The following is a 13,357-nucleotide window of genomic DNA, read 5'->3' on the forward strand; positions in this document are numbered from 1 at the left end:
AATATTTTAAGTAAGAAACCTTCATCTTGTATGCAGCATTTAATTTAGCCAATCAAAAGCACTTCCTGATTATAAAGGCACGTTATACTAAAAGCCCATAGACCAGCATGATAGGTCACTCAACATGAATCAGAACAATCCAACGGGTGACAATCTCTAGGACAAAGCTGTCCCAGCCCAGAAGCTAATGATTCTGCAGCTCCACCTACCCACATAGCAAAGAAATATGACTCCATGCAAGGAGAGTAGAAAAGGTATTGGCAGATTTGATCCACATGGTGGATCACTGGTGGTAATCTGCTGTACACTCCACATTAGAGGCAGTAGTTCTTAGCAACTTCAACTGAGATACCAATAACGCCAGCTTCAAATACACTGTATGCAACTTTGAGTTTGTCCAATCTAAAAAGGCAGGGGGTGCATTTGACTAGCCCAATCCCAAGTTGCATACAAGACAGATAGCCTTTCACTGCCAATCACAGAAATATGCGAGCCCTTATAAGATAAAGGATGGGGTGAGCAACAGTTCTGTCTGGTAATGACAACGAGCAATTAACTGGAGATAACCATCCAGTCAAACGAAACATCAAGCAATATGGAAGCTGCCAGAATTGCTAAAGCAGATTCTCATTTATTCAAAAAACACTTCAACATTAAACATTAAAAAAGGTACATATACAAAAGAATGGTGTATACGTTCTATAGGGCCAGTGTAACCTACTTATCAAATAACTGCTATTAAGCAGCATCTCTGAGTAAAGGTCATGACAGCTGATGCTGTAGCAACAAGATAGATAGGCCAAGAGACTTACTACAAAAATTCTGTCCCCAAAACTCAAATGGGAAAACCAAGTTTAAAAAGGGAAAAAAAAAAAAAAAAAAAAAAAAAAAAAAAAAAAAGCATAAACTGTACAAAAAAAGTTTTATTTACAAATATACAACTAAATTTTTTTTTTCAGTTTTCTTCTTCATCTGAAGCATCTTCTGGCAACGGACGGGACCTGCAATGAATAGAAAGTCATAGTAATACTCATTTATATAGCGCCAACATATTCTACAGTGCTTTACAAAGCATTATCAGTGGCAGCAATGGCAGTTAGAAACTGGTAAAGCTAAAACAAAGTGAAAGCTGGCATACAGTATACAGCTGTAAGCAAAATTTAAGCACACAGACCCCAGAGATGTTAACGATAAACATTAAAGGTTAGAACTCAAGTAAGCCTCAAAGGGAGGCGATGGTACTTTCATCAGCAAGGGGAAGACTGGATCCTAATTCAGATAGTTTCAGCGCTAGGATCCCCCCCCCCCCCCCCCCTCCAAGCCAAACAATCAGGTTTCCTCTCCTACCGAAGTGCAGCTTGCCCCAAGCAAGAGAGCGCCCCCTATTGGGCTCCACTATTTCTGGATCCACGAACAGCTAGTGTGCATGCCAACAAGCGCCCCACAAAGATCTACGACGAGCCAGCCCTGGACCTCCTCTGCTGCAGAGAACAGGGGAAGCTTCTTTAGGATCCAGAGGCTTTCTCCCAAAGTACCTCCCGGGTACACTTAAGTGACAACATTTTATAGATTTGGTGCTCAAATTAATGTTGCCTGTGTGGGGTACAGGGTTTTTTTTTTTTTTTTTTTTTATTTCCAGCCCCATCTCAGATCCGCTTTAAAAAGTTAACTGCATGCACTTAAAAATTAGCAATTATTGGTGTCACAGCAGATGAAATGGCATAGCACCACAAGGGACAGAAAAAAAAATTGACGATTTTGGAGAATATTTACTTTATTGCATTCCTCATGAATGCCACTACTCGCCTTTAAGTATGAGAGAGACCAATTTTGTGAAACGTAAAATGGTCTTTAAGCTTACAGGTTTGGGGGATGCAGAGATTAGAGAGCATTCTCTCACCGAAGTGCTCAAAACCACTTCTAAACTTGAACTTCCACTGTGAAAGCAAAAGTATGGGGAAGATTGAGTGCATTTGCCAGGAGTCAAATTAAAGGACACTATTCAAGCAGTAGTCCCATCCAGTATACAACCAGGGCTGTGGAGTCCGAGCAATTCTTTGGGTACCTGAGTCAGTTGGTTTCATAGACAGGATTCAAATCATTTTTGTACCCACACCATAGCTCTTTAACTCCAACTCTAAACACAGCTGCGCTAAGATTTCACAAAATTAATCCATAATACTTCTGAGCCAAATCCCTCTTAGGTCTTCTGTACACGTCCCTATAAACCAAACCAACCACCACACAAATTTTACACTCCATGTCACCTCTAAGTTTCTGCATTTCTTATTTTTCTTTGCAAAGTGTAGCATGTTTTTCTAGTTTTATTGTGACCACTCGGATTTTGGGGGGGGGCTATTTAAATAGCCCCCCCCCTCCCCCAAAATCCGAACAGATGGCCAAACAAATAATGCATATAGTTTTGGCCCTGCTTGCTAAACACTTAATTTGGCCCCTCTTAACCAAGTAACCCCCTCCCCCACAGCTTACCTAAATAGTTTAGGAGAATATTCAGCTACTGAACATCAGAACACACACACTATATGTGAAACTTACTTCCTTGGTGCTTTGCCAATACCACTGCCGCCTGCCTCTTCATCATCAGATGGCACATGATTCTCTTTATTAGACTGGCTTGTAGACGGAGACCCAAAGAAATCTCCTATACCTTTTTGCCATGTGGGAGTAGGTCGGACACACACTGGATTACCTCCTGCATATTTACCTTCTGCTACAAGTTTGACAAAGAAAAACAGCAAAATTAGATAAATACCTGCAAGAGAATATCCAGAGAAAAGATTTACTGCATCTCCAAAACAGCATACTAGTTTGAGAAAACACCACCCAGAGTAAGGATAAGCAAGTGAGCAGTCTTGCAAGAAGCAAAGTTGTACCCGCTCTGGTCTATGAAGGGGGCCCATGGCAACACAATTCACTTAAGGCTGATTCACACCAAGAGCATGTTTAAAAGTGCCAGCATTCTAAAAAGCTTTGCAAATATGCACTGGCTAGTTCACAACAGAGCGATCTGATAGTTTCCAAAACGTGTCCTGCAGCATTTGAGGTAATCATGCCTCACTGTTAAAGGGGAACTGAAGTAAGAGTTATACGGAGGCTGCCATATTTCTTTTTAATCAATACCAGTTGCCTGGCAGCCCTGCTGGTCTATTTCTCTGCAGTAGTATCTGAACAACACCAGAAACAAGCATGCAGCTAGTCTTGTCAGATCTGACTTTGAAGTCTCAAACACCTGATCTGCTGCATGCTTGTTCAGGGGCTATAAGTATTAGAGGCAGAGGATCAGCAGGGCTGCCAGGCAACTGGTATTGTGTAAAAACAAACATGGCAGCCGCCATACACCTCTCTTCAGTTCCCCTTTAAGTAGATGTTCACTTCCAGGTCAAAGTGCACTTCCCGTTTTGCCACAAAAATGCTAGTCATAAATGGGGGGAAAAAAAAAAAAAAAAAAAAAAAAAAAAAAAAAGAAGTCACCGCACATGAATTGCTATTGCAAATAGATATCTGCATCACTAAGCATTTGCTATTAAGCTTAGCAATTCTCTATCAACTAGCACTTCCCTAAATAGCCACCTCTTGCTACAGTACTTAAAACCTCCCGATACTTTCTGCTTCACAGCCAAACTTCCACTGTTACGCAGGAAGCACTGGGAGGATGGAGAGAAGCATTAGGCACTGCAGCAAGAGGCAGAGATCCAGGTAATTTAACTGTTAGGGTGTGTTTCCACTAGTGCGGTGAGGAATTGCCGCGGACGAATTCGCATGCAGGAGCGAAATCGCATGCGGTTGTATGCAAATTCGCATACGATTTCGCATGGATGACGCTGTGTGCGAATTTAATCACGGCAGTGCCTGTGAGCTTTTTAATTGATTCCATGCAAAATCTTATGCGAATTCGCATGAAAATTCACATACAAAAACGCCATGCGAATTCCCTATTAAATACATTGTATGCAAACCGCATGCGGTGTCCCAATTTGGATGACTGTTGTGCAGATTTTTCCTGCACAAGAAAACTCCGTTTTCCTGACAAGTGGACACAGGCTCATTCACTTTTATTGGTTATACGAATTTGCATGCGGGGAACGCATGCGAATTCGCGTTAGTGGAAACGTACCCTTACTGCTAAGGCACCCCTTCAGACATGAATGGTAGTTTCACTTCTTGCAAAGGGATTGATTCATCAAATGCTGACCTAATAAAAGCTCAGGAATCTGCATTCATAGGCTGTCTGTTAGGCACAGAGTGTGCAGGCGCAAAGCCACAGCACTTATCACATGTAGTCTGAACATTTGTATAGCGCTTTTCTCCTGTCAGACTCACAAGTGCTCAAGAGCTGCAGTCACTGGGACACTCTCAAAAGGCCACCCTGCAGTGTTAGGGAGTCTGGTACTCCTTACTGAATAGGTACAAACTCTAGCCAGGATACGAACTAGCTTCCTGGTCTCCCATGTCAAAAGCAGTAACCGCCGCAGCCCTGCCCCACACGCGCCTGTCAGTGCGCATCTCCACCTCTCCCCCGCCCCTCTCAGTCTTCCTTCACTGAGAGGGGCGGGGGAGAGGCGGCGATGTGCCGCTGATAGACGCGACTGGAGGCAGGGCTGCGGCGGTTAGCCCTGCCTCCAGGAGCAACCAAATGTACGACCAAGTCGTGGGGGGTTGGAGGGAATTTGGGGGTGAAGGGACCCCCATTTAGCGGCGCGATAGCGTTGGTTTAGCAGGGGCAAACGTGCCCCTGCTAACTGAGCTCTGAAGCGAGATTTATTCTCGCTTCAGAGCCTCTTTAAAGAGATCCTGAAGCAAATGCATTTTGACCATTTTACCTTATAATTCGCTTCAGTGCTCTCATGGCAAGTAAACCGCTGCATCCCCACCGCAAAACAAGGGCTGCAGAGCCCCCAAATCCCCGGGGACAATCCAGCCGGCATTTCCTGGAAGGGGCAGAGCTTTCAGCTTCAGCTCTGCCCCTCCTGATGTCAACTGCGGCAGATCACCGCCCGTTTTGCGGCGGTTTACTTGTCATGAGAGCACTGAAGCGAATTATAAGGTAAAATTGGCAAAATTAGTTCGCTTCAGTGTCTCTTTAACCAGTACACTATCCAACCACTGCTAGATGAATGGTGGCATGCAGCAAATGCCACTTCTAGTGCCCATTTCTGAAGTGGGCCTAAATGGCTTGTACAAAATATAAGCATAAGGTACTTACATTTTTTACCAGATGGTGAGGTCACATGGTTTGAAGAAGAAGAACTTGCCCCAAAGGATTTCCGTGGTGCTCTAGCAGCAACAGCTTACAATTTAGAGAAAAAAAATTAAAAATTAAGAACTTAAAATTGCTACCATCCAAAGACAGCAAGATATGTACACTGCTAGATTCAAAAATTTGCATAAACTAAATACATAGACAAAAATCTATGCAGGTTGAAAATGCATGAAAACCTGCTAAGGTCCATTTTCAAGCTGCATAAATGTTGTACAACCTTGCATCAAATCAGACTAATCAGATCATCCCTGGTGTCCAAAAGTGAAGATCGATCAATGGGACACTACAGAGCATAGCAGGGCCTCATTTTTAAAGAGAACCTGAAGTGAGTAAAACTTTTTAAATTAAACACATGATGTAGCAGCAATTGAATTACATACCGTATTTTTCGGACTATAAGACACTTCGGACTATAAGACGCAGCTAGGTTTAGAAGACAAAGGACAAAAAAAATATTCTAAACCTGGTGCATCTATAGTGCAGGGGTGTATTGTAGACCCCCCCAAGCGGTCCTTGTCTAAGCTTCAGTGCCCATCTACACTAACCCCTGCTGCCCCTGACAGCTAGACCAAGTACCCTACACTGACCCCTGATGCCCAACCAGTAACCTTGAGCTACACTAAACTTGTCCCTGATGCCCCCGCCAGTAGCTACACTACATACTAACCGACCCCTGCTGCCAGACCAGTAACTGTACACTACACTAGTCCCCGATGCCCCCACCACTCACTATACAACCCCACCCCTGCTGCCCCACCATTTACACTACACTGCATTACATTAGCATCGCCTCCCCAGAAGCTACACTTACTACACATTAACATTACAAAGTGGATAATCTCTCCACTTTGACAGAAGGTTCCTTAGTGCAGGCCACTCCACGTGGGTCAACAGTAGCGGGATCCAAGCATCTCAGCATACCGGCTGAGGGACAGAAGAGGGGCGATCTTTGTGGTGGTGTCCTCCAACACTCTGGACTTGGGCCCGCTGGATAGAAGAGGGACAATCCCTGTGGTCACTGTCCTTAGCAGTGGGGCGATCCCAGCAGCTGTCATCTGACTCCCTTGCACCCGCTGGATAGAAGAGGGGTGACCTCGGTGGCGGCTGTCCTCCAAACGTCAGACTTGCGGCGGCTGGGTAAAAGAGGGGCGATCCCGGCTGTGGCTCCAGCGGATATAACGAGTACTGATGCCTTTGTACTTCCTTGCTAACTGGCGCCCTCATGACGTGTGACGCACATGCGGCAGGGGCATGAGGGGTTGCCAGTAAACAAGTACAAAGGCATCGGTACTTGTTATAGCCGCTGCAGCCACAGCCGGGATCACCCCTATGACATTTGGAGAACAGCCACCACCGGGGTCACCCCTCTTCTATCCAGCGGGCGCAAGTGCAAGGGAGTCGGATGACAGCTGCCAGGATCGCCCCTCTGCTAAGAAGCCACGAGTGCATTGAGAGGGAGGACATCGGCCACCAGAATTGCCCCTCTTCTATCCAGCAGGCGCAAGTCCAGGGAGGAGGACGACGACAGCTGCTGCCAAGATCGCCCCTTTTCTGTCCGGCTGCTGGTATGCCGAGTCTGTCTTGATCCCGCTGCTTTTTATACGTTGAGTGGCCCACACCAAGGAGCCTATGGATAGGTAAGAAAGCTTCCGCTGCACTATCTGCATCTTCTGTTAGGGGGCACAGTCGGACTATAAGACGCAGGGACTTTTCCCCACCAGTTTTGGGGAGAAAAGTGCGTCTTATAGTCCGAAAAATACGCTAACCTCACTATTTTCTTCTTACAGCAATCCCTTCCAGTTCTGACAATATTTTGTCAGAACTGAAACATACCAGTTGCTGTCAGTTATATATCAGCAGCTGTCAGTTACAACTGAATGTGCAAGGTAATGTCCATGTTTCCCTATGGCAGGATAGGAAAAAGATTGAGTAGACTGCACGGGACGCAAGTATGACCTGTGTATGGTTATTTTAACTTTGTTTTCAGTTCAGGTTCTCTTTAAGAGCCAGAGCTGATCCGTAGACAAGGGTCTCAGTGTAATAAGGGAAGCCTCATAATCCTACTGAAGCTGCCCTTGGTGCTCTGATGTCCCCAGTCACCGAGCGTGACCCCCTGGGAGATTGGCGACAAGGCATTGTTGCTAATATCAGGGCCGCAAATCTTTTCGTGCAGCATGGCCACGTGAGCCTGCCTGTGCATGCACAATAAGCCAGAGCCGCTCGTGTATGATCAGCTCCGTGCCGCTGTGCATGCACAGGCGTGCTTTTAACAGGGGAGTCACACAGCCCTGATCTGGAGGAGAGCCGTGGGACATCAGAGAACAGATCTAGGATCCTGAGGCTTCCCTCTCTTCAGGCAAGTATCCAATTTTGATCACGAGCTTAGGCTTGGTATCACTCTAAGAAGAGTCGGTGCTGTTCAGTAGACATGTCAAAGGGATTCAAATAATTCAGGCTTGCATTCAAGCCTCTTGTAAAGTGTATGCAGTTTGGAAATAGGCCAAACTTTGCATAGACTGGATAGTAAGTGGTGCCATCAACTTTTGCAGTCAGGTGCATCTGACCTGAAATTCACATCTGGTGACCAGCAACAGCCGCTCCATGCTCTTATGAAAAGTTCTAACAGGTCAGTAGACTGCATAAAGTACAGGGCCCCATCCCCTTGAATGTTACTACCTTTTATGTGGCATCTACAGCAGAAATACAGAAAAACCTATACTCCAGACCCCAGGCTCAGGTGACATACCTAATGCAGTTTGCTGACCTGTTATATCTTGTCCTCACAAATATTTAAAGGAATACTATCAATACCCAAGTGTTATAAAATAACATGTACAAATAATGTCCAAGTAGCTGTATAAATATTTTCCTACTTTTCATGTTAAATAGAGGCAAAAGCTTTAATTTAACCTGCCTGGCGTTCTATTAAGATCGCCAGGCAGGCTGCGGGAGGGTTTTTTTTTAATAAAAAAAAAACTATTTCATGCAGCCAACTGAAAGTTGGCTGCATGAAAGCCCACTAGAGGGCGCTCCGGAGGCGATCTTCCGATCGCCTCCGGCGCCCAGAATAAACAAGGAAGGCCGCAATGAGCGGCCTTCCTTGTTTTGCTTATATCGTCGCCATAGCGACGAGCGGAGTGACGTCATCGACGTCAGCCGACGTCGTGACGTCAGCCGCCTCCGATCCAGCCCTTAGCGCTGGCCGGAACTTTTTGTTCCGGCTGCGCAGGGCTCAGGCGGCTAGGGGGGCCCTCTTTCGCCGCTGCTCGCGGCGAATCGCCGCAGAGCGGCGGCGATCAGGCAGCACACGCGGCTGGCAAAGTGCCGGCTGCGTGTGCTGCTTTTTATTTCAGCCAAATCGGCCCAGCAGGGCCTGAGCGGCAGCCTCCGGCGGTACTGGACGAGCTGTGCTCGTCCAGACCGCCCAGCAGGTTAACTGTGTGTAGGGTTTAGCTCTATTGGGACAAATCATTTGCATAGGGATGTCTGTTTCAATGCACAGCCAGTGTTTTTTGCAAATCAGACTACAGAGTATTTTTCCCTGAAACATTTTCTGGTTCTCTTTAAAGAGACTCTGCAACATCAAAAACCTCCCCTGGGGGGTACTCACCTCGGGTGGGGGGGGGGGGGGGGCCGGGAAGCCTCCGGATCCTAATAAGGCTTCCCACACTGTCCTCTGTCCCACGGGGGTCTCGCTGCAGCCCTCCGAACAGCCGGCGACAGACCCGACTGTAGATTCAATATTTACCTTTGGTGGCTCCAGCGGGGGCGATGTGGCTGCTTTCGGCACGGAAATAACCGATCTCCGTCGGGTCAGCTCTACTGCGCAGGCGCCGGAAACTTGCGCCTGCGCAGTAGAGCAGACCCGACGGCGATCGGGTATTTTCGTCTACTTCGGAGCAGACAGCCATCAGAGCGCCTGCGCAGGAGCCGGGAAGGTAAATATTGACGTCACCGCTGCACGGAGGGCTGCAGCGAGACCCCTGAGGGACTAAGGACGGCGTGGGAAGCCTCATTAGGATCCGGAGGCTTCCCCCACCCGAGGTGAGTACCCCCCAGGGGACGTTTTGTCGTTACAGTTCCTCTTTAAGTCTGCCAATAACATCCACCTCATCCAATTATTGTATTTATAAAGCACCAACATGTTACACATTAATGTAATATAAAGATGATAATCAGGTATATGTACAGCAGCCCCACCTCCAACCCTCACCAACCCTATTGCCTATACTACTTCCCCACATAACTTCACGCACCACAGCACTGTCAGCAGCAGCTACACAGCTGACACGAGTGTGCAACCTGGACAGCAATATTGCCAAAAGGGAATCCGGTTACGTACAAACTTTTAGAACCTAAGGCTCCTTACTGGATTATAACCTTTACTTTGTGTACTGATAAAATTAATTGAATATGATCTTTTTTCCCCTTCTCAGAATTTTTCTCCCTTTACAGCCACTAGTGTTTTAACCACCTGAGCGGTCTGGACGAGCTGAGCTCGTCCAACACCGCCGGAGGTCGCCGCTCAGGCCCTGCTGGGCCGATTTTAATCAAATAAAAAGCAGCACACGCAGCCGGCACTTTGCCAGCCGCGTGTGCTGCCTGATCGCCGCCGCTCTGCGGCGATTCGCCGCGAGCAGCGGCGAAAGAGGGCCCCCCTAGCCGCCTGAGCCCTGCGCAGCCGGAACAAAAAGTTCCGGCCAGCGCTAAGGGCTGGATCGGAGGCGGCTGACGTCAGGACGTCGGCTGACGTCGATGACGTCACTCCGCTCGTCGCTATGGCGACGATATAAGCAAAACAAGGAAGGCCGCTCATTGCGGCCTTCCTTGTTTATTCTGGGCGCCGGAGGCGATCGGAAGATCGCCTCCGGAGCGCCCTCTAGTGGGCTTTCATGCAGCCAACTTTCAGTTGGCTGCATGAAATAGTTTTTTTTTTATTTAAAAAAAACCCTCCCGCAGCCACCCTGGCGATTTAATCAGAACGCCAGGGTGGTTAAAGGCAGTTTGAGGAAAGGTCACCATTTGACAGTACAAGAATCAGACAATAAGTGCCTGTTTACAATACATGCAGATTGGATGCAGAACTACACTTGCTACATGTAAGGAGACTATGTAGCACTTAAGCAGGAAGCCTGGAGGCAAACTTTAAAGGAAACCAGATTTTAAAAATAGGGGAAATAAAAAAAAAAAAAAAAAAAAGGTTATACATACCTCCAGTCTCCACTGTCTTCTCCGCTCTGGGCTCCAGCTTCACTGTACTTCCTGTCCAGGAAGTTTAAACAGTAGAGGGCACTCTACTGTTAAAGCTTCCTGCCAGGACAGGAATAAGTGAAGCCTGTTAGACTGAGCCAAGCGCAGAGAAGCAGCAGCGTTGACAGCAAGGTCTTGCGCCGGCCGGAACAGGTAATGTATTGCCGCTAGCGTCGGTCGTTCGACCGCCGCTATCGTCACACTCCCGACCCGCCGGCGATCAAGCAAAATCTTCCGCACAGACAGATCAACGGGTACGATCGATTTCGGACAGAAATCGACCATTCGCGCAACGATTTCACAGTCGATTTGATTAGTGATCGAATAGGATAGATATATATCTTCTATATCTCTATCGGCAGGAAAAATTTTTTTTTTTCGGTAAGTGTATGGTCCCCTTAACCTCTTGAGGACCATGGTGGTAAACCCCCCTAGTGACCAGCCTAATTTTCCCGTAATTGGCCACTGCAGCTTTAAGGCCAAGCTGCAGGGCCGTATAACTCTGCACACAAGTGATCCCCCTACCCCCCCCCCCCCCCCCTTTTCTCCCCACCAACAGAGCTCTCTGTTGGTGAGGTCTGATCGCCCCCCGTGTTTATTTTTTTTTTCTTTCTAAATATTTTTTGCCATTTTCTTTTTTTTTCTTTTTAAATCCCCTCCTTCCCCCCAGCCGGCCAATCACGGCGATCAGCTGTCATAGGCTTCTGCCTATGAGAGCCGATCGCTCTCTTGTCCCCCAGAGGGACAGCCGTGTCACACGGCTGTCCCCAGTGCAGCGCTGCACATGTAAATACACGGCGGTTTCGCCGTGTACCAGTCTCCCGAGCGGCGATCGCCGCACGGAGACTGAAGGCGGAGCCTAGCTCCGCCCACCAAGCGGGAGATGCGTGCGCAGCGTGATCTCCCGTAAACTGCTGCCCCAGGACTTTCCGCCAATTGGCGTTAGCTGGTCCTGGGGCTGCCACCGCGGCCACGCCTACTGGCGTGACGCGGGCGGCAAGCGGTTAAAAAACCAAAAAAAAAAAACCAGTGTTCCCTGCATAAAGACACAAACTAGTGCACTTAAAGGAGCCCATACACTTTTTTTCCCACCGATAAACAGCAGATTTGATCACCGTGATCGAATTTGCTGTGAAACCATTGCACAAACACTGACAGAACAATCGATTGCCATCCAAAATCAATCGTTCCCATCGAGCCATCTCTAACACCAGCAGGTCGGGAGTGCGTCAATAGCAGCGTTCGAATGCCCGACGCAATACATTACCTGATCCAGCCAGCGCGCACTGTCTTCTCCACGCTGGGCTCAGAGTCCAGCAGGCTTCACTTCTTCCTGTCACGGCACATAACAACCAGCTAACGGCGGCTGGTTGTTTGTGGGTTTCCATACGGCCGCTCGTTTGAGTGGCCATTCCATGTCCGTTCACAGAGGGTGTCTCCGTGAACAGCCTGCGAGCCTCCGATCGTGGCTTGCAGGCTAAATGTAAACGCGGGGAAGAAAGCCCGTGTTTACATCATACGACGCAGCTACGTAGCAACGCCGTAAAGGAGATCGGCAGTCCCCGGCCTCTGATTGGCCAGGGATCGCCAGCATCTGAAGGGGGGGGTTTGGAAAGTCTGATCGCCCTGCCACAATCTGTGCTGCGGGCTGAAGAGCCCACGCAGCACAGATCAGAGAAACCAGCCCCGGTCCTTAAGTGGTTAAACAGTAGAGCGCCCTCTACTATTTAAACTTCCCCAGACAGAAAGAAGTGAGGGTACTTATCCGTTAGCTGGGCATATCCAGCAGGTGGCACTAATTACTATTCCCCCTCCAGGCCACCATGGATAGTAGGGAAAGATGTAACTCTGGTGAAGTTTTGTCACCACCTGCCGGATGCACCCGGCTAACAGATAAGTACCAAAGTGAAGCCAACCGGAACCCAGCGGAGAAGACAGCAGTGACAGACGGAGCAGGTAATGTATGCGGGCAGTGGCAGCACCACCACAGATTGTGATCAGTTTCATGCTGAAATCAAATCACGATCTGTTTGTAGTAAAGGCAGCCATACGATCCCTCTCTGATCAGATTCGAAATCTGTTGGTCGAATCTGATGGCAAATCAACCAGTGTATGGCCACCCAAAGAGAAACATGAATACTGCCATAAAAAGAAAAAGTTTACTCCAAACTTGATGTGCAGTATGAGAGCGCCTGTATCTTCCTCACCCACCCAGGGACTAATAGCGTGTAATGGCGTTCAAAGGTTGCGGCCCGGCTTCATAGCACACCCGCAATAAGACGGAGGCTCAGCCCTGCTCCATAATCCCGCGCCAGCAACAGCGAGCAATAACATATCTGTAGACAGCTGCAGTGTGCCAATACGGAGCCCTCACCTTTTCTGTAGCTGCCGGATGAAGTTCCCGCGCTGTCAGCCTTGGTGCGCACCATGTTTCCTCACACACCTCCTATGCCTGCAAAAAGCACACTGCGCGCCAGTCTCACTTAGGCGGGATTTAAAGATGCCGCCTTGGCGCTCGAAAACTCACTAACGCCCACCGTGCTATTATTGGACAATTGTGCTCTGTCCCACACCAAATATCGTAGGTTAGCCAATTAAAGTTAGGAAACTCGTTACTTGTTACGCCCCCGCCCCAGTTGCTGGCATTAGACCTATAGCAGCACGAGTAGTTGGGAAGAGGAGGAGGGATGGTGGAGCCTTAATTTCCCGCTCTGTTTCGTTGTGTGTGTATATTCTCTGACGATGGATTGATATCAACATCAATCAGAAACTATGTGAAATCGCATAATGTAATATAGCATATACACCTAAACAATGGAAAACAAA

At 47.9% G+C, this 13,357-nt stretch overlaps 1 protein-coding gene across 1 annotated transcript; it reads right to left on the reverse strand.

The window, feature by feature from the left end:
- Positions 1-598: 598 nt before the first annotated feature.
- Positions 599-13,065, reverse strand: PCLAF (PCNA clamp associated factor). Its single transcript, XM_068275661.1, has 4 exons — positions 12,906-13,065; positions 5,225-5,308; positions 2,557-2,731; positions 599-1,001 (listed from the first exon to the last, which is right to left on the reverse strand). Exons 1-4 carry the CDS (start codon positions 12,958-12,960, stop codon positions 956-958), a joined length of 360 nt encoding a protein of 119 aa, XP_068131762.1. The 5' UTR covers positions 12,961-13,065; the 3' UTR covers positions 599-955.
- Between the last annotated feature and the right edge of the window lie 292 nt (positions 13,066-13,357).

This window comes from Hyperolius riggenbachi, chromosome 3 (assembly GCF_040937935.1).
Source record: "Hyperolius riggenbachi isolate aHypRig1 chromosome 3, aHypRig1.pri, whole genome shotgun sequence".
Lineage (NCBI taxonomy): Eukaryota > Metazoa > Chordata > Amphibia > Anura > Hyperoliidae > Hyperolius > Hyperolius riggenbachi.

Bases quoted from the DNA above. Each gene is read 5' to 3' on its own strand.
- PCLAF (XM_068275661.1), bottom strand. From the start codon at position 12,960: ATGGTGCGCACCAAGGCTGACAGCGCGGGAACTTCATCCGGCAGCTAC. The intron at 5,309-12,905 runs GTGAGGGCTCCG...CTAAATTGTAAG, and splicing joins ATCCGGCAGCTACAGAAAAG to CTGTTGCTGCTAGAGCACCA. The intron at 2,732-5,224 runs GTAAGTACCTTA...TCAAACTTGTAG, and splicing joins CTCACCATCTGGTAAAAAAT to CAGAAGGTAAATATGCAGGA.